This window comes from Salvia hispanica, chromosome 5 (genome assembly GCF_023119035.1).
Source record: "Salvia hispanica cultivar TCC Black 2014 chromosome 5, UniMelb_Shisp_WGS_1.0, whole genome shotgun sequence".
Classification (NCBI taxonomy): Eukaryota; Viridiplantae; Streptophyta; class Magnoliopsida; order Lamiales; family Lamiaceae; genus Salvia; species Salvia hispanica.
Genome location: NC_062969.1, coordinates 638,985 through 657,733, shown reverse-complemented (window position 1 = coordinate 657,733; position 18,749 = coordinate 638,985). Strand labels below are relative to the sequence as shown.

Below are 18,749 nucleotides of genomic sequence, written 5' to 3'. Positions count from 1 at the left end.
ATATTTAGAATTTTGTTCTTTTTTTTTGTATTTGTTTCATTCTTGACATCTCTCATTAATAAAATATAGTCAGGTTTGCTAATAAAGAGAATGTAGCAAACAGTAGAGTTCTAATTCCTAGTAAAATTCCCGTGAATCTATTGCTATTTCATTTTTTTTTTGTTCTTTTCATATTTTTCAACTTTTTTGTTTGTTGGTAAGCACCATTTTCCTCTCTTCTTCCTCACATCTTTGAATTATGTTTCTTTCAAGCAGGAAAAAAGGTAGTACTATCTTGAATTATAAGCAAACATCACAAAGAATGCTCAATGCAAGAAGCATTTCATCAAATTGATTTCCTACATTTCATACACCAACAATCACCAATTCACCATCACCAATCTTACCTCTTCCAACCCACCTTCTTATAACATCAAATTCTTGAGGGAGAGGTTTACATCAAAATAATTTGTTTTGAGCAAGATTTATCCATAATAAAAACAAACAAGTTCTACCACAAGGAACATAAACAGGATCATATCAAGCAGCTTAAGTCGTCTCTTCCACGTCTAAATAACAAGGCCAGCAACAATACACGTGATACACGTCTCCGAAACATGCACAAATAGAACAAACATCACCTCAAGATAAGATGGATTGAATGATTCAATCAACTCTTCGACTCCAACTGCTGCTCCCTTTCTTGTTTCTCCAAAAAAGGTTTGATGAGGCCATCTGTCAAAGCAGTGGTCGATGTAAGAGCAGCTTTCAGTATGCTTAAACCCTGCACCAACCATCACTTGTATTAAATACCATCAAATTCTTCAAAGAAATCCTACAACATAAGTACATTATATCAATGACTGCTTTATCCAAACATCACTAATCGTACCTCTTCCAATCCAACTTGCAGCTCTACTTCTTTTATGTCAGACAAAGAGATCTTCAACTCGTTGATGATAGAAAGACCCGAGGTTACCCCCAACGGTGCAACAGTCAAGTCATCACTTACCATATACATTATCACTCCATCGACATAAGCAGAAGATATATGATGGCTGAAATTCAGAAAACAATACTCGTATTCACTACAAGAATAGATATGATCAGTAGGCTTGGGCTGGATCAGCAAGTCTTTGGTATATGAATCTTTCACACGGATTTTATTAGAATCATCAGCTACACTCCTATGCAAATTATCAATACTCTTGAGACCGGTATCGCTGCCCAAAAACCACTCAACTCTTCCTAAGGAAGTGGTGAGATTCTTAAAAAGAAAATTTACGAAATCACAATCTGCTTGAGCAAACAGCAGCATATTTGTAGATTTCTGAAGCATGACTTTCAAGATCATTCTCTTTGTGTTTCTAAGAATGACATACTCGTCAATCTGATTTAAAAAAGCATGCCTATCTGTTGCTAAAGTCATCTGTCTCCCAGGGAAAATGAGAGCAGTGAGTGGATTCATGGAAATCAATGATTCCTTTAGTAGAGCTATAATCTAATCAAAACAAAAAAAGGTATCAATATTTGAAAGAAGGTTATTCAAAGAGAGATCAAATATATGACGAGTCACCTCATTCAAACCAAATGTCATGTTTCTTGTCTCTGTGCCATCCATATCTTCCACAGCAATGCCGAGAGTGCTGAGAGTTTCAATGATAGAGCCTGACACATTAGGCAACACACGGAGATCATCGCTGATTATGCAACAAGCTGTACTCTTAATGAAAACTCCATTATACGATTCCCCAGAGCTGAAGCACGATTCCTCAGAGCTGGAGCGTGTGGGCTGAGCGCCGCAAATGTTGAGTCTCAGTTCACATATTTCATCACTCTCAAAATGTGTTGAACTGATCAAGTTCTTCTTAATAGCATCTCCAAGGAAATGGATGACATCAAGATCTGATGCACCTTTGTAGAGAGTGGTCAAGCTTCCAATAACAGGCGCCTTGTCTGCGTAGTGTTCCTCAAGGACTTGGACAATTTTTCCCAATGGAAGAAGTAGGAAGCTTAACAACATATCTGTGAAATCGCTACCAGCTTCTGCAAATAGTACCTTCGTCTTCTCCTTATTTATCACAAACTTGATATGGAACTTAACTTGCTCAGCCTCAGACATACTGTTTTTGTAACAGTGAGGAAATTTCAGATTGGTATTCTACAGTACCTTTTTATTAGATCAAATAATCTTTGAAATCTTCATACTAACTTCTAATTTTCCAATTAGTCTAATAGTCTTTGAAGTCTTATTCCAGAACAAAAACAATTGAAATCACATATTTGGTCTTTGACTCCTACATACAACTTATAATTTTCCAATTATTCATTTAAGCATCTTTTGCTTATAGTGTATACTAACCTTTTCTAGTAAAATATCTCAATTAATTATACACTTAAATATCTCATCCATTCAATTTAATTTTAGTTTGCAAAAGCGACAAGTCTTACAAAGCAAAGCCTAATTTTTGAAGTTGGACCATAAACTCAACCTCCCCAACAAAAATGAAAGTAGTAATTTTAAGCTAATTAATAAATGACTAAACATAGACAGAATGAACAAGAGATGAAAGGGTCATAAAGTACCTGAACTTACAATTTGTAGTTATAAAAATGTTCAAAAAACGTTGCTTGACGATGGTGGCTGAGCACGGCGGAGGGAGGGTGGCTATGAAGGTGGTTTTGAACTGCTAAAGGGAGAGAGAGAGTTGCATTATTTTACTTAATAAAGCAAACAATTCAGCTTTGTGAAAATATAATAATTGTAAAGCATTTTCCACTAAGCCAATTTGCCTATACTTTAAATTAGTTTAGGAATTCCACCATTGGCATATCTTCTGCTTTTCACTTTCACTTTAACTTTAGTAATTGATCATCCACAACCTCAGTCATAAAAATATTCATTCCTTTCACTATTCATGCAACCACAGTTTTTATATATGCAGTATTCTTTACCTAAGAAACAACCTTTGTAACTCATCATCTCTTCATATTCATAGTCTTACCTTTTATTTCAATTTATTTACTATGTATTCTAGTTAAATTACACAATTAATAAAACTTCACATAATGAAAATATGTAATTAAAATAGTATTACATTATTAAAATACTAATCATATAAAAAAACATAATCAATAGTCTAGAAAAAATATATATACAATTAAAATCCTAGAAAAGTAGGCAAATTATATACTCCCCCATCCCACTCTAAGTGGAGCATTAAAAATGGGACATCCAAAAAGAAAAATGTGTAACTTAGAATGTAGTAACTAAGTTGATAAGTCTTTAGCACCAATTTTGGTGATTTACACAAGAATTTTAAACTAATTACTATAATAAAACTAGATACTCAAATATTTTTGGAGTCCCACGGATCATCTAGTGTGCTTCTAGTGCTTGTATGGTTCTCTGCAAAAGGCTATACATGAGCTTCTACCCACCTCATGGATAAATGGAACAAACATCAGCTCAAGACAAGATGGGTAAAATGATTCAATCAATACCTCTTCGACTCCAAGTGACGCTCCATTTCTCATTGAGGTTGTTTATTTAAGAAGGGGTTGATGAGGCCATCTGTCAAAGCAGTGGTCGATGTAAGAGCCGCTTTCAATATGCTTAAACCCTGCACCAACGACCACGTATATGGTTACCATATTCATGAAAGCAAATAATACAAGACATGCGTATACGACATGACCAATCTCACCTCTTCCAACCCAACTTGCACCTCTACTTCTTTTACATCGGACAAAGAGATCTTCAACTCGTTGAAAATAGAGAGACCTAAGGTTACCCCCAACGGTGCAACAGTCAAGTCATCGCGTACCATATACATTCTCGGTCCGTGGACATAAGATTGATTTCCAATCTGATCCAGATTCATCAGACAGAGTCTGTTTCCATTGAACAAATAGCAATTAGGATGCTTGGGCCTGATTAACAAGTCTTTGGTATCTGAATCTTTCAGATGCATACTATTAGAATTATCCGCGACGCTTCTATGCAAATTATCCATACTCTTGAGACCAGTGCTACTCCCCAAAAACCACTCGACTCTTCCTAAGGAAATGATCAGCATGACAAAAAGAAAGTTTACGAAATCACAATCTGCCTGAGCAAACAGAAACTTGTTTGTCGATTTTTGAAGCATGACTTTCAACATCATATTTTCTGGGATCACAAGAGTCGGCCTCTGGTCAATCTGATGCAACAAAACATGCCCCTCTGTTGCTACAATCATCTTTCTAGCGGGGAAAATGAGGGCAGTGAGTGGATTCGAGGAAATCAACGATTCCTTCAGCAGAGCTATAATCTAAACAAAACAAAAAAGGTATACTTGAGAGGTTTTTATTTCAAAGAAAGATCAAATGTATGATGAATCACCTCATTCAATCCAAATGTCACATTTCTTATATCCACGCCATCCATATCTTTCACAGCAACGCCGAGAGTGCTGAGAGTTTCAATGATAGAGCCTGTCCCATTAGGCAACACACAGAGATCGTCGGTGATTATGAAAGAAGCTGCACCATCAGTGAAAACTCCTTCATAAGATTCCGAACAAGTGGGACTTGTGGGCTGAGTACCGCGGATGTTGAGCCTCAGTTTACACAATTCACTCTCAAAATGTGTCGAATTGACCACGTACTTCTTAAAAACCTCTCCATGGAAATGGACGACATCAAGATTCGATGCACCTCTGTAGAGAGTGTTCAAGCTTCCAACAACAGGCGCCTTGTCTCCATAGTGCTTCTCAAGGACCTCCATGATCGTTCCCAATGGAAGAAGTAGGAAGCATAACAACACGTCTGTGAAATCGCTGCCAGCTTCTGCAAATAGTACCTTTGTCTTCTCCCTATTTATCACAACCTTGATATGGAACTTCACTTGCTCAGCCTCAGACATACTGTTTTTGTAACAGTGAGGAAATTTCAGATTGATTATAACAAAATAGTCTTTGAAGTGAATACACATGAGTTTTTGAAGTATTATTCCAGAGACAAAACAACTGAAATCACAAATTTGGTATTTGAAATCCTACATGCTCTGACTTTCCATTTTCCAGTTTTTCATACCTCAACTGTTTCTAATAAAGAAGATGCACTTAAATATCTCTTCAATTTAATTTAATTTCAGTTTGAAAAAACCACAATCCAGCAGAAGCAATGCCTGATTGTTGAAGTCAGGGCACAACCTCCCCAACGAACATGCTTAGTAATCAGCTAATTAACAAATGATTTAACATAAATAGAATAAACAAGGGTGAATAGGTGAAGAAGTACCTGATTTCCAATTTGTAAAAATTAAAAGATTTAACAAAATGTTGAGAGAGGAGGGTGGCTGGGCGCGACGGAGTGAGGTTTGCTCCACTGTTTCTTTTGATATCTAAAGTGTGACTGTCACTGTGAGAGAGAGAGAGTGATGCATTATTTTGTGCAAAAATCAAAATAAAGCAAACTTTAAGTACAGTAAAATATTTGCCACTTCCGATTTGCCAATACTTCTGAATTTATCATTAGAGAATCTTTTGCTTTTTCACATTCCCTATTTATTATACTCACTTTATCGACCAATACAAGAGTGGCCAAGCCACAAAATCGTGGCCGGTAGCATCATTGCGCAATGTGAAGCACATGTACCGCTGCGCCAATGTATTCGCTATATGGATGAATAGCCGTTGCGACATTCTGAAGCGGCGACGGAAAATCTCTGCTGGGTAACGGGGTTATCGCCAAAGTAGTCTTCTATCAACCGCCGGTGTGCCCCGACATGGTCACGCCAGATGGTCCGCCGATGATAGAACGAGCGAACGAACGCCGCCGCCGCCGCCTCCTCCTCTTCTGCTTCCCGTTGCACCTCTTGAACGAGTTCATCGAACTCCCTATCCACCAATTGTTGGAACTCATCGTCGGAACTCATTTTTCAAAAGTTGAATTGGTGATAAAATGAAAAGAGTGGAGATTGGAATGGTGTAAAAAATTGGGAAAAAAATGGGTATATTTGTAGAAGTAATTAAAAAAAAAAAAAAAAAATCGGAAAAGGGGAGCCGCGGCTCGTGGCCGGTGCTATAGGGGAGCCGCGGCTCGCGGCTCGCCTATAGTGGACACTCTAAGTCTCATTTACTGTGTTTTACTCCCTCATTTCCATTTAAGACAATATAATTTTTTTAGTTTGTCTTGCTTAAAATGATACATTTTTTTTTGAAAATTTTCTCTCTCCAATTAATATACTACTACTCAGTTACTTTTTTCTCACTTCTATTAAAATATTCATTTTTTTCCAATTGCACACATTAATCAATAATTCCTAAAATCTTGTGTCGGCCAAGAAATATACATCATCTTAGCTGGGATGAAGGGAGGACCATTATAAAACTAACATTTTCTCACCCACTTTCTATATAAAAGTATGACTTACTTTTCACTAACATTTACTCTCCCATTTATTAATTATATTTCTTAAAACTTGTATCGATCAAACTGACATTATAATAGTAGACGGAAGGAGTAATTTTTGTTTTACTTTTATTTTTCTGCGTCTTACGAGAAAGAAAAAAAAAAGAAAGAAGAAGAAGAAGAACTTTCCACGAACCACTTGATGTGCATTTCAGTTTGACTTCTGATTCTGACCATGGCGTTTTGAAAAACTCTCTAAGGTTGACAGGTTCAATTCTACTACACAAATAATTTTATGGGTTTAACAGTGTTATATATGATTATGAAATAATGTGCTTTTTGCAAGAATAGAAAATAATTAATAAAAAAGTGAAGTATAGTTTCTGATATGACATTAATACTTGTTTGATTTATAACTTTGTAGTAGGATTACGCCATGTCACAAAATGCCACTAAAAACCTAAGCATCAAAATAGGTAAATAGAGATTATTGTAGTATAGAGATCAATCTATTATATTTTCTTGCTTTGGTTGATTCTTGTTCTTCAACATCGGCTTGATTAAGCCATCCGTCAAAGCCATGCTTGATGTAAGAGCCGCTTTCAGTATGCGTAAGCCCTGCATCGAGAAAACCAACTGATTCGGGTCAATATGCTTATTTCATGTTTCACTTCACCAATACACGAAGAGGACAATATCTAATTAATGTTATCTATCAATTAATTTCTCAGTTCAAACTTAGTAGAATCAATTAAATTTTACAAAGGTTTTGAAAAATTGGTTGAACGTGCAATGAATGGGATAAGTAAGTTGATCTTTAACTTGGAACGTACTAAAATGCCAGACTGAAACGTTAAAGATAGGATGATCTAGCAACAAAATCATTGATGGCGTTGGTTCATCAAAAATAGTAAAAATAGATTTGACTTTTAAGTTGGAACGGCCCAAAATGGTAAATTGCAACTTTTAGTTAAGACGAGTGGACGGACCGGAGGCAATTTAACCAAGCACCCTAACCCTGGCCGACAATTAGACAGCTCTAGCTAAAAATATAATTAGAAAACACGACCACGAATCTCACCTCTTCCAACCCGACTTGGAGCTCCACTTCTTCCACATCCGACAAATCGACCTTCATCTCGTTAATTACGGAAACACCGGCGCTCACACTCAACGGTGTAACCCTTAGGTCATCACTAACCATATACATTCCTGGTCCCCTAACATGGCACCTGCTCTTGCTCCGGTCGAAAGTGAGAGCAAGATAGTCATTACAACAGCCAAACTGAGCATCTATCTCATTACAAGAAGCATCATCAAACAAGGGAGGTTTGAATAGCAAATCCTTTGCCTCAGCAGTCATCACATCGTAGCCGTACAAGCTATCCATTATGCTCGAGTGTAGATTATCCGTAGCTGTAACGCCGGTGCTGCTGTGCAAATACCACTCCACTCTCCCTAGAGGAATGGAGAGCAAGCCAAATAGGAAACTTACGAAATTCCCGTGTGCTTGAGCAAAGAGTAACTTGTTTGTAGATTTTTGCATCATGACTTTCAAATTCATCTTCTTGGGGTTCATTAAAAGGGCTCTCTTGCCAATCTTGTTCACCACCGGGTTTGCTTGTCTAGCTCCTCGGGTGCTCTTGTGCCCACAGAGCAGGGCGGTCAGTGGTTTCCGGGAAACAAACATCATCCTCAGTAAAGCCATCATCTGATCAATACGAAGATAAACGAAATATAGGAGTGGGCATAGAAAAAAAACCCTAACTTGCTTCTCGATAAAGAAAGTTTTCCTACTATATACTCCCTCCATCCACGAAAAATAGTCTCATTTTGCCATTTCGAAAGTCTACAAAAAAATATTCACATTTCTAAAAATAAAAAGTTTCTCTCTCAATCTTTACCCATTTTTCTTCCCTCACTCGTACTTTACTTACTTTTTCTCTATCTCTCTTACTTTAAAACCCGTGCTGTCCACAAATGAGATAGATGCCAAGTCAGATTTTTAGCTGAAAGAGGATACAAATTCTAACCTCTTTGTATCCGAACTTTAGATTCCAAGTCTCGGCCTCATCCATCTCCGTCATTGCAACGCCAAGACGGTTGAGAGTAGACATGATAGAGCCTTCCACACTACGCATCACCTTCAGATCATCACCGATGATGAAGCAAGCTCTAGCTTTAGTGAAGGCCCGATCAAATCGAGGATGTTCGCCTGCATCAAGGCTTTTCGGATTAAGCAGCAAGTTCTTAGCATCCTCGGTTGAGAAATGGAAGGTGTCGAGATTCACTAAGCCGTTGTACAAAGTGCTCAAGCTTCCTATAACGGGCGCCTTGTGCTTCTTCAAGATCTTCATGATCGTCCCCAATGGCAAAACTAGGAAGCTTAACAACGCATCTGTGAAATCGTGGCCGGCTTCTGCAAATAGTACCTTGGTCTTATCTTTGTTGACTATAAACTTGACAGGTAATCTCACTTCTTCCTTCTCTTCATTCATTGGAAATCCTAATTACTCATAAAGATTAAAAAAATACTCAATCATATGTTTGTTCTCCCACAAAAAAAACACACTTTCCACAAACACCTGGTGTGCATTTCATTTAAATTATGAGCTTTGGCGATTTATTAACTAACAATAACTGATAAAAATGAAAAAGGCACAAACAAATTAATAAAAACCTGGCTCAGAATCTTGGAACTTTTTAAAGTTCGTAGGAAAAACCGGAATTCATGGAAAGTTAGTGACTTTAAAAGCAGTTACCCCTTATTTATTTTCAGTTTTCTTTAAATAGTTAATATGCACTCCAAAGGTAGATGATACTCAATGCTCATACTATCTTTAAATCGATATAAGTACTATTGTACATCTTAGATTTTCTTAGATGTGATCATGTGATTTATTCATATCTATGAACATGAACTTATTCACAAAAAATAAGTAGCCATTTTGCTTAACAAAATGGAGTATAAATATTAGCAACTACACGAAATTAAAACTTGCACGCAGAGAATATGTATGAATATTTGATTGATTTCACTTTTTTCTATATATTCATTTTTTATTATATTAATGAAGATAAAATAAAGAACACAATACCTAATGTTTTGAATTTCAAAATTTTTGTGTGAAAGCACAACAATTTTTTTTTAAAAAAGACTAATCTAGATGGAAATGAGGGTTTCCTTTGGCCGACGATCATAAGTTGACTCGAAACCCCGAGCCGTTTAGGTTATTGTTGCCATCGCCACTATTATTACTGCTGCCGTTTCCGTTGTTGTTGTTGTCGTTGTTGTTGTTGTTGTTATTGATGGCGCTACCGTTACTAGAGCTCGGCCCCCCGGGGCCAATGAGCGAGGAAATCGCCGCGGCTAGAGCCACCGTGAAGTTCGGGTCCGTTGCTATAGCGTTTGCGGTTTCGCTCAATTGGTTCTGGCCGAATATGAGGGCGGCCGCGGCGGATCGGCCGCTGGCCGCCATGTTTTGGGGCGGATTGAGGAAGGAGAGGGGAAATTGGTTCGAGGGTTTGGGGATTTGGAGAGGGTTTGGGGATTGTGTTAGGTCTAATGTGATGGTTGGGAATGGGGCGGAGGCGGAGATGGTGGCCATGCTCGAGGAGCATGGGAGGAGGGTTCTAGCTAGGAAATTCGAGTTCATCATGCCGTCGGCGCTCGGCATCGAGCCGGAGAGGAGCATCTTCGCGGCCGAGGAAGTGGTCGACGCCATGGCCATGGCGGCCGGGGGCAACGGATGGTTGTGGTTGCCCTCGTAGGTCGTTATCAGGATGGTCGTGTCGTCAGCGCATCGTTGGACCTACCATAGGGGGAGAGATATGTGATGTTATTAAGGATGTGATTTGATATTTCTGACGATTTTATATGATTAGAAGATGAAATACGATGATCGTATACCTGTTTTCGGACAGGGCAACCCGTAACCATCGTGCAACGATAGTATGCACGAGGGCACGGGTTGCCCTTAGCCAATTTTTGTCCGTACTTGCGCCATTGGCATCCATCATTGATCTATATAACACCATTAACAAATTAAACCCACAAAATCATTAAGTATGTGTTTTGATACAATGATTTGTAATTGCAATTTTATGTTATTTAAATTGAAATTAAAATATTTCACTCAATTCAATATCATTTATTTAATAAAATTAAGTAATTTATATAAAAGGAGTAATTCCAAAAATTTATATTGAAATATGCAATTTAAAAAAGAGAAAACATATACAATAATCCATAATAGAAAACATACAATCTCCAAACATTTTATTTAACTAGATGTCTACCAAATATTTGGATTTTCAAATATTTACTTCAGATATAAAATTAACATAGTTGAATTGAGAGCTTATGAAATTGCAGCCTAATTCCAAATTTAAATATTATTGTAGCATCGATGAATGAATTTAATATTGAAGACTTCATTTCTAAATTCAAGATCTCAATTCATGGATATTATCAATTTTATTAAGCATACTAGTCATTTAGAAACATTAATCCAAAAATAAATTAATTTTGAAAATAGAAAAAAGATTGGGTCAAAATATAAGATTAATATGCATGGACATAGAGATTTCATCTCGACCAATATAAATCCAAATCACATACCATGGCGGCCTCGGACCTAGCACGGACCGAGACACGGGCCTTCCTCATGGTAGCCTCGGCTTGGTCAACACTTCTCGGAGAGTGTGCAAGCTTCTGAACCTTGCTCTCCGAACCCTGTTCCTCTCTGCCCACGACATCTTTGTCATGGGCAGCAGGCATGTCCCGGTCAATGTGCCCCTCGGGCGGGGACAACGAACTCTCCTCGTTACCCCCGAAACCGGGATCCATGAATTGTCTAGGCGTTACCCCATTTTTCTTTTCCTCTGCATCGTGATTATGCATCATTGTCAACGCCTCCATCTGCAAACCGTTATAGTTGTTTTTTATTTCCTCCAACAACCCCTTCAATCGAATATTCTCTGAAACCATCTTCTTCATTTCAGCTTGAAGAAATGCCACCTATCACAAATTAAATTAAATTAATCATTCATAGAGAAATGTAATACTCCTACTATTACTTATTTTACGTGAGTCAGATAAAGACCAAAGATATTATTTTAGAGATATATAGAATTTAAAATTAATAGATAAAAAATAAATAAATAATTAAAGAAACTAATGTCAATCTAATTAAACGAGAACAATACTTATAACATTTCTTTGTACATATCAAAAAAGGGAGGTGATCAAATGCAAACTCTAAAGATTATACAAACTCCAAACTATGATCTGGATCGTTAGAAAATATCAACAGATGACAAAATAGAAGTAACAGAAAATGTCAACACAGTGTCACCGTTGACACTGTATTGACATTTTCTGTTACTACTATTTTGTCATCTGTTGATATTTTTTAATGGCTCAGATTATAGTTTGGAGTTTGTACAATATATCATTTTATCACTACCCCATCAAAAAATGTTATGCTACATACAAGAATAAAATTCAGGTTTTATCACCAAATTATAGAACTTCTATTTTTATTTAGTCAATGTAGAATAACATCTTACCTCCATATTTTCTCTTTTTCTCTTCGGAATCGAGGGCATCCCGTCCTCGACTCCAGACTCATCGCTCCCCGTGTTCGCTGACGTAAGAAGATGCAAACCGGTCTGCCGGAAATAATAATTAAAAAAAAAGTTAAACAAAAAATAAAATCAAAACCACAAAAAAAACACTTAAAATCCATAACAAAAAAACACACACATTAACTTTAAAATCCACACGATGATCAAACCCTCCTTTGAAGTGGTCCATCCCATTCTCCTCATCACGGCCGCCCTCGTTCTTGTTGGCGAAGAAGTCCATCTCGTCGAGAACCTTCCTCTTTCCGTGATCCTCGGAGGCGACCGGGAACTGGATGGTGGTGATGGGAGGCGAGTTGACCGGAGAGTCCATGGCCGGCGGGAAAAATCAAGAAATCTGGTGGAGTTTGAGGTGGTTTTGGAAGTGGGTTTTTCTCTGGTGATATGTGGATCAATGGAGAGTCCAACTCTTGTGGCCATTTATTCTTGATGGAATAGAGAGAGAAAATATGGTCATGGGTGAGAGAGAACGACTCGGCAAGAAAGTTGGAGGGTTTAGACTAAAGAATAAAGACCAAATATAAGAGTATTAGTATATGGAAAATTGCTAAAAAAACATCAAAGTTTTGTCCAATTCTGATTAGTCTCACAACTTTCAAAAAATGACCAATTACTCCCTCCGTCCCTGCAGAGTATGAACTTTGGATTCAGCACGAGTTTTAATGCATTATTGGTAAAGTAATAAAAAGATAGATAGAGAAGGTTTTTAAGTATTGTTAGTGTTAGAAGAGAGTTTCTAAAATTGAAAGTTCGTACTCTTTGGGGATGGACGAACAAAAGAAATAGTGCATACTCTTTAGGGACGGTGAGAGTATATCATAATTTTGACATTTTTTCCATCAAATTTTCGGCGTTCTACGTGTCTGAATTTATTAACGTGGCACGTGCATATGTAAAAATTAAAGACGTGGTCGATTATATGTATTAAACGATGCTATTTAAGTAGCCGGAAGTTTTGTCTGCACAGTGGGACGACTGAAAAAAAAATGTAATCGGTCATTTTTTAAAGTTGTGGATTGACCACAATTTGATAAAACATGGTGGGTTTTTTGGGAATTTGCACTTATATAGTGTTGATTTTGCATAAAATGATTTGGAATAGAGGATCTCATGGTTAGAAATTGGGTTCTAGATTTGTTGGGGAGAGAGAGATTGGGATTAGGTCTAAATTCGTCTAAAGTCATTTCCATATAGATGCTAAATTGTGGTCTAACTTGATCTAACAATAATGATGAAATAAAGTGAAAAGTTGGATCTTGCTTGGTCTTCGTGACTTTTTGGTCAAGAGTTAATAAACTTGTGGTAAATCTAATTACACTTGTCTAGTTAGTTAGTGTAGGGAGTCATGTTTTAGTTGCTTTTTTCTTGTTGTTTCTAGCCTCCCAAAACAAGAGAGAAATAGGGAGATCTCATAGATCTAACTTACTTATCTAAGAATAATATTTAGTGATTTTTCATATACTATTAAAGAAGAACTTTCATGTATAGTTTTATAAGATAGGATACTATTGTTATTATTATTATTTGATATTGATATATTTGGATATGTTTAGAAGTCATTTTCAGATTGAAATCATTATTTAAGAAATTGACATGTAAACTACGAAGTCATTTCTGAAGTTTCTATGCGAATAACTCTTTAACGAATATATATGTACTTCAAAAAAAATTGTGAAATTATCTATTTTGATATATTGGTAATTTTGTATTTGGGAATAATTTTTTTTCTGGGGGGATTATTATTATTTTTCTAATGTAAACCCTTTTGGACTGTGGAGTGAAGATAAATGCTAACATCTCATGTAGAAAATAACACCAAGAAAAGAACAAACAATATATGAGAAAAGAGATGAAAATTAACCCCAAAGATAGAACTAAAAGTATAAGAGAAATAAATGGTCAAAAGTCAAGGGAATAGGGTGATTTTAAAAATACGAGAAAAACGACCAAATTTATGCGATCAAATTGCAACTTCACATTAATTGCATTCATGGAATTTTGTCAAAGACAATGACGGTGACGTGTTCACAAATTAGTAAAGCAATTACGACTTTAGACTTAGAGAAATAGTTATTCAAGTTACACTCTCAAATATTTAATTCATTCCAAAAAGTTACTCATTTTTATCATTTTGGTACACTTACATTTTGACACGTGCATGTGCATGTGCATGTGCAATGTGTGCGTACTTATCGAGCTTCCTGCGTCATGAAAATCGAAAAATCCTATAACTATTAATAGTAATTTGGGCTCCATCATAAAACTTCTGGCGTCGCCACTGTCTACCTTGATACATCAACATGTTTATAATTTTCTCGTGTCATGCACAATACATTCGTTAATATTTACAAATATTCTAGTACGGATCGGAGTATTACGCTTATCGTTAGCGTTTTTTTCTACTCACGATACACTAACCACTTTTTATTAAAACTCGTATCGTGCATATATTTTTGGAATTGATACGATATTTCCAAAAAGTTCTCTCCTCTCACATATAGATTTATTAAAACTAAATTACTTAAAATAAAATTAAAAAATTAAAAGCGATATTAAAATCCTACATCAATTTAGAGGCGTCAAAACATGGGCCACAACTGGACCCCAAGATTTTGCACCAGCCCAATAAATTGTGGAGCATTCATAAGGTTGGCCCAATGAACCAAACCAGCTATTTTGATTAAATTCATCTCTCTCTATTACATAATTAAATTCATTTATATCTATTACATGTAAATATTAGTAATTGTTACTACTACTTTACAAAAAAGGGGGAAAAAGAAAAACACAAGAATTTAATCATAACACATATGATCTCAACATTTTGTGGCACAATTCTTCAATCTCTCAACTCCAACTTAACCTTTTAGCTCTCAATGCAGAAGTGCTTCTTTGCTTCCTTAGCTGCATTTTGCAGCTAAACACTTCTCTTCTAAAATGGAGAAGTTCTTGCAAAGCCCCTCTCTCTCTATACATATACTAACTCTCAGAACTTAGCCTTCCACACAGCCTCTTCACCTTCACCACATCTTCTATGAACCTCCTTTATCCTATCCACCGATCTGCATATCCCGCTGCAGCTCCAGTCGAACGAAGCAACACAAACGTTCCCCGCCTGCGCCTTCCATTCGCAATCTGGAGGCGTCCCACAGCACAGTCTCCGGTCGTCTATGTGTTGCACGTCGAGCCCTATGAACCAAGCCCCGAGAGAGACGTCCTCGTTCGCAAACTTGTGCAAAACATTCCTATCGATAAATGAAACAACATTAGTCCATTTTGCAATTTTGAGCTTTGAAGATGATGCTAATTAAAACTTACTTGTTTACTGAGATGTAGGTTGCTAGATCTTTTGATATGGCGTATAACTGCCCGGTCGCGTGGCGAAAGTACTTGTTCCCGTTGTCTCCAAACTTCCAAAACTCGGGCTCGTGGTACCTCACTCCCCTGCAACAAAGAATAAGCTCAAAAACTCATATCCTAAGAGAAAAAAAGGTGTTGAAAATTTGGTAAGATATGTACCTCTGAGAGAGGACAGGGCCGGATTTCATGCATCCGATGTAAACACGAGGCTTCCTCCGGTGCCTTGCTAGTGTCTCACCGAGCGTTGCTGCAATGATTGTAACAAGATTTCAAACATATGACTAATGAAAATCACTCAAGAACTTGATGAAAAAGGACTAAGATGTTTGATGTTTTGTATTTGTACCTATATTGACATGGACATCATCATCGACTTTCACGTAGTACTCTGCATCCCACAACGAGACAGCAGTGGCGAAGTAGGCCTTAGTCTTGGCAGAGAGCTCGAGATAGCCTTCGACGTGATCCTACAACACCCAAAGAGGTCATGTCTCAGCAACATGGTATAGTAAGGCCTAAAATGGATTGTGGTGAGGGAGAGTTGCACGAGTCGAGCTCACCAGCCTCATGATGTCCCCGTGCTTCTGATCTTCGGCCTCAATGGCTCTATCTAGTATTCCTCCTAAAGTAGCACTGCAAATCACTTTTTTAGCACAATGTAACTAAAGTTTAGATAGTTGGCCTAATGGATGTGAGATTTTGTTACCTGTGGCCAATGACAAAGCGGACTACAATCCCCTTCTCTGCTTCCAATGCTCGTCGTTTGTCTCCTGTTTTTCAATACTTTAGAGACACAGTCACAACGATAAAAACATTTGGACACGGACGAGGAGTGAATAAACAGACCTTGTGGCATCCACGTTGCACGAACTGAATCTCGCCTTTTCCTGCTGCTGAAGGCAGTGTTGACTCCAACAACCATGAAGTACTTCCTTCTCTTAGTCGAACCCTTGTCGTTTTCAGACACGGGGGCGCCACTCAAGATGGATTCATGAGCTGCCTTGGCTGCAGCCAGCTCCATCTCCAACGAGGAAATGGTCTTGTCAAGCGTTGTCCTATCACACACACGACGATAAATCATCAAGACATGCCTAAAAGTTATATAGTATTTAACAAAAAAAAACAAGCTTACTTCATATCAATATTTTGAGTGTTGGAAACTTCTTTGAAGATTTTCTTTGGCACACTTTTCACACTGCTCTGTTCATAAATGAAACGCGTAAAAAGTGAGCTTCGTTTTCCTGCTGATAATTCTACACAAGGTCGAGGGAAAGAGATAGATACTCACGAACGATGGATCACAGCCTTCTGCTACAAGCTTTAGCCTCTCGGATTCAAACGCTGTCGTTCTAGCCACGCCTTTTGCTTCTGGAATGATCCATATCCTGTCGAAACGCCAAGTATATTCAACAAAACACACATATATCTTCAAACAATTAAAGAAAGATTAAAGAACAGATAAGTCTATGATCCAAAATGAGGAAAAAAACTTGATTTTTGGAAGCCACAAATGCACCTTCCACAGTTATTGCTGGGACCATTCTAGCATTAAATATTCAATCTACTAATTCAGAATTTTAGAAATTTGCAGTAAAGGAGGCATAAAGTAGTTATGAAATCAAACTAAAGTAGAATTAATTAGAGGAAAACTTAATTCAATTTAGTCTCATATTTTTTACCTTCAAATGTAAACCTTCTCCTAATTTCAAACTAGATGTCATCAAGAACTGTGATGTAGTTCTAGCAAGAGGTCCCCTCACCATAAATTATCACAAAAGTAGTAGAAGATAAAAAAGAAGAATCAAGAACAACAATATATACCAATATAAATGCTATTAAATTCAAGAATTGGGATCTTAAAAATGGTGGCAAAACATTGAAATAGTGAATCATATGAAAAATAAAATGAGGAAATATATGCATGGATGATTATACCTGTTGGTGAAGAGCAGTCCAGCACAAAAGCTACCAAGGCAGAGAAAAAGAACCCATTTTTGAGATATAACACTTCTTGAAAACTGCTCTCCTCCACCTCTGTTCTTCATGGCTTTTTACTCAATATATTTTTCAAGAAAATCCCATAAAAAAAGTTTGAATTTTTTGAAAGCCCAAATTCCCAGAATTTGATGGGAGTTTTTGTATCAAGAGATTGAGGGGAGATCAGAGGGGAAGAGAGGAAGAACATAAAAAGGCTGGCATTGTCCAATATTCTTATCAAGTTTTTTTTTTGTTGGCTTTACTTTATTCTTTGCCTCTGTCTTTCTCTCTCTGTGTGTTGAGAGTTGAGAGTTGAAAGATGAGAGATGAGCACACTTTGCAGGGAAGGGACTTCAAATACAAGTGAGGGAAGACTGACTAACTGTACCAGATTGACCAAAGTGTCCTTGTCACCACCGCAGCCGCCACAGTTTCAGTAAATACTATGATCATTCTTTTTTTTATTTTTATATGTTAGTATAATTACTTTTATTAATTAAAATAGTAATTAAATTAGTTGTCATATGTGAAAGTTAAATTTGTTACCTTCAAATCGAATGTGTTTGGTCGAACACTCGAACACCTCTCTCTATATCTGTGATTAGGTTATCGTAAAAATTACTTTGTATTTACTTTTCTCGCAAATTCTTTTATAGCGAAGTTTCCTTATTCTTTCCTTCTTCATGCAATTTGTTAGGGAGATTTAGAATATTCAACAAAACGGATAATCTGAAAGTCGTGATGAAATCACTTTCAGATCAAATCAATTTCGGTGGTTCTACCAAAATATTTGATCGGATACAATTCAGAGAAATCAAAACTTTTATATGTTGATGTCAGAGAAGGAATAATTGAACCAAAAAGAATCGTTCAGATTTAACAAGATGAACCAGTACATCTGTTGAGGGGAGAAACTGAAAATAACTAATTTTCAAAAGGTTTCCAAAATTACAAACTAGTCCTTTGATTTTCAGAAATTATATTTTCGGATGAATTTCTTACACAGCAACTTCGTTGGAAATAAAAAATTTTCAAGCTGACCTGGCAACACAATTCCAGTCCTTAATTCTCCAACCTTCAGTGATTTGTTCTTCAGTAGCATCAACTTAAGGATCAAATGGTCAAATTTGTCAATAGAAAAAAGATAGAGATTGGTAAATGGTCATAAATAATGGGATAAAGAGAGTATTATGCTTCTTATGCTAATATATAATAATTTTTGTCATTTTTTATGTGTCCATAAAATACCAATCCTTCTATATATTATAGCCAATAAGACGGATAATAGTGCTCTTATATGATGTTGAATGTGAAACTTTTGTTCGTTTACCTATCTTGACATTAAAATTAACTATTAATGAGACAACATAAAGTTAAAATTTGATTAACAC

At 36.8% G+C, this 18,749-nt stretch overlaps 5 protein-coding genes across 6 annotated transcripts; all 5 read right to left on the bottom strand.

Annotated features, from left to right (window-relative positions):
- Positions 1-299: 299 nt before the first annotated feature.
- On the bottom strand, positions 300-3,823 carry LOC125186044. Of its 2 annotated transcripts, none has more exons than XM_048082350.1 (6): positions 3,687-3,823; positions 3,484-3,602; positions 2,566-2,669; positions 1,556-2,102; positions 872-1,480; positions 300-763 (listed from the first exon to the last, which is right to left on the bottom strand). In XM_048082350.1, the coding sequence occupies exons 2-6, from the start codon at positions 3,514-3,516 to the stop codon at positions 650-652; spliced, it is 1,407 nt and encodes a 468-aa protein (XP_047938307.1). In that variant the 5' UTR covers positions 3,517-3,602; positions 3,687-3,823; the 3' UTR covers positions 300-649. The 2 variants fall into 2 exon arrangements, with proteins under 2 accessions (XP_047938307.1, XP_047938308.1); XM_048082351.1 differs by having other exon boundaries at positions 2,566-2,666.
- LOC125186045 lies at positions 3,774-5,399 on the bottom strand. Its single transcript, XM_048082353.1, has 4 exons — positions 5,263-5,399; positions 4,364-4,886; positions 3,956-4,292; positions 3,774-3,873 (listed from the first exon to the last, which is right to left on the bottom strand). Exons 2-4 carry the CDS (start codon positions 4,883-4,885, stop codon positions 3,863-3,865), a joined length of 870 nt encoding a protein of 289 aa, XP_047938310.1. The 5' UTR covers position 4,886; positions 5,263-5,399; the 3' UTR covers positions 3,774-3,862.
- A 1,380-nt stretch (positions 5,400-6,779) lies between these two features.
- On the bottom strand, positions 6,780-9,078 carry LOC125186133. Its single transcript, XM_048082467.1, has 4 exons — positions 9,056-9,078; positions 8,409-8,881; positions 7,457-8,086; positions 6,780-6,993 (listed from the first exon to the last, which is right to left on the bottom strand). The coding sequence occupies exons 2-4, from the start codon at positions 8,871-8,873 to the stop codon at positions 6,880-6,882; spliced, it is 1,209 nt and encodes a 402-aa protein (XP_047938424.1). The 5' UTR covers positions 8,874-8,881; positions 9,056-9,078; the 3' UTR covers positions 6,780-6,879.
- A 395-nt stretch (positions 9,079-9,473) lies between these two features.
- Positions 9,474-12,486, bottom strand: LOC125191192 (WRKY transcription factor 6-like). Its single transcript, XM_048088691.1, has 5 exons — positions 12,143-12,486; positions 11,947-12,048; positions 10,997-11,395; positions 10,286-10,399; positions 9,474-10,187 (listed from the first exon to the last, which is right to left on the bottom strand). Exons 1-5 carry the CDS (start codon positions 12,332-12,334, stop codon positions 9,573-9,575), a joined length of 1,422 nt encoding a protein of 473 aa, XP_047944648.1. The 5' UTR covers positions 12,335-12,486; the 3' UTR covers positions 9,474-9,572.
- Positions 12,487-14,794: 2,308 nt separating this feature from the next.
- On the bottom strand, positions 14,795-17,692 carry LOC125191075 (probable beta-1,3-galactosyltransferase 2). Its single transcript, XM_048088536.1, has 10 exons — positions 17,317-17,692; positions 16,670-16,766; positions 16,514-16,581; positions 16,228-16,436; positions 16,088-16,151; positions 15,942-16,014; positions 15,728-15,848; positions 15,541-15,628; positions 15,340-15,465; positions 14,795-15,266 (listed from the first exon to the last, which is right to left on the bottom strand). Exons 1-10 carry the CDS (start codon positions 17,424-17,426, stop codon positions 15,008-15,010), a joined length of 1,215 nt encoding a protein of 404 aa, XP_047944493.1. The 5' UTR covers positions 17,427-17,692; the 3' UTR covers positions 14,795-15,007.
- Between the last annotated feature and the right edge of the window lie 1,057 nt (positions 17,693-18,749).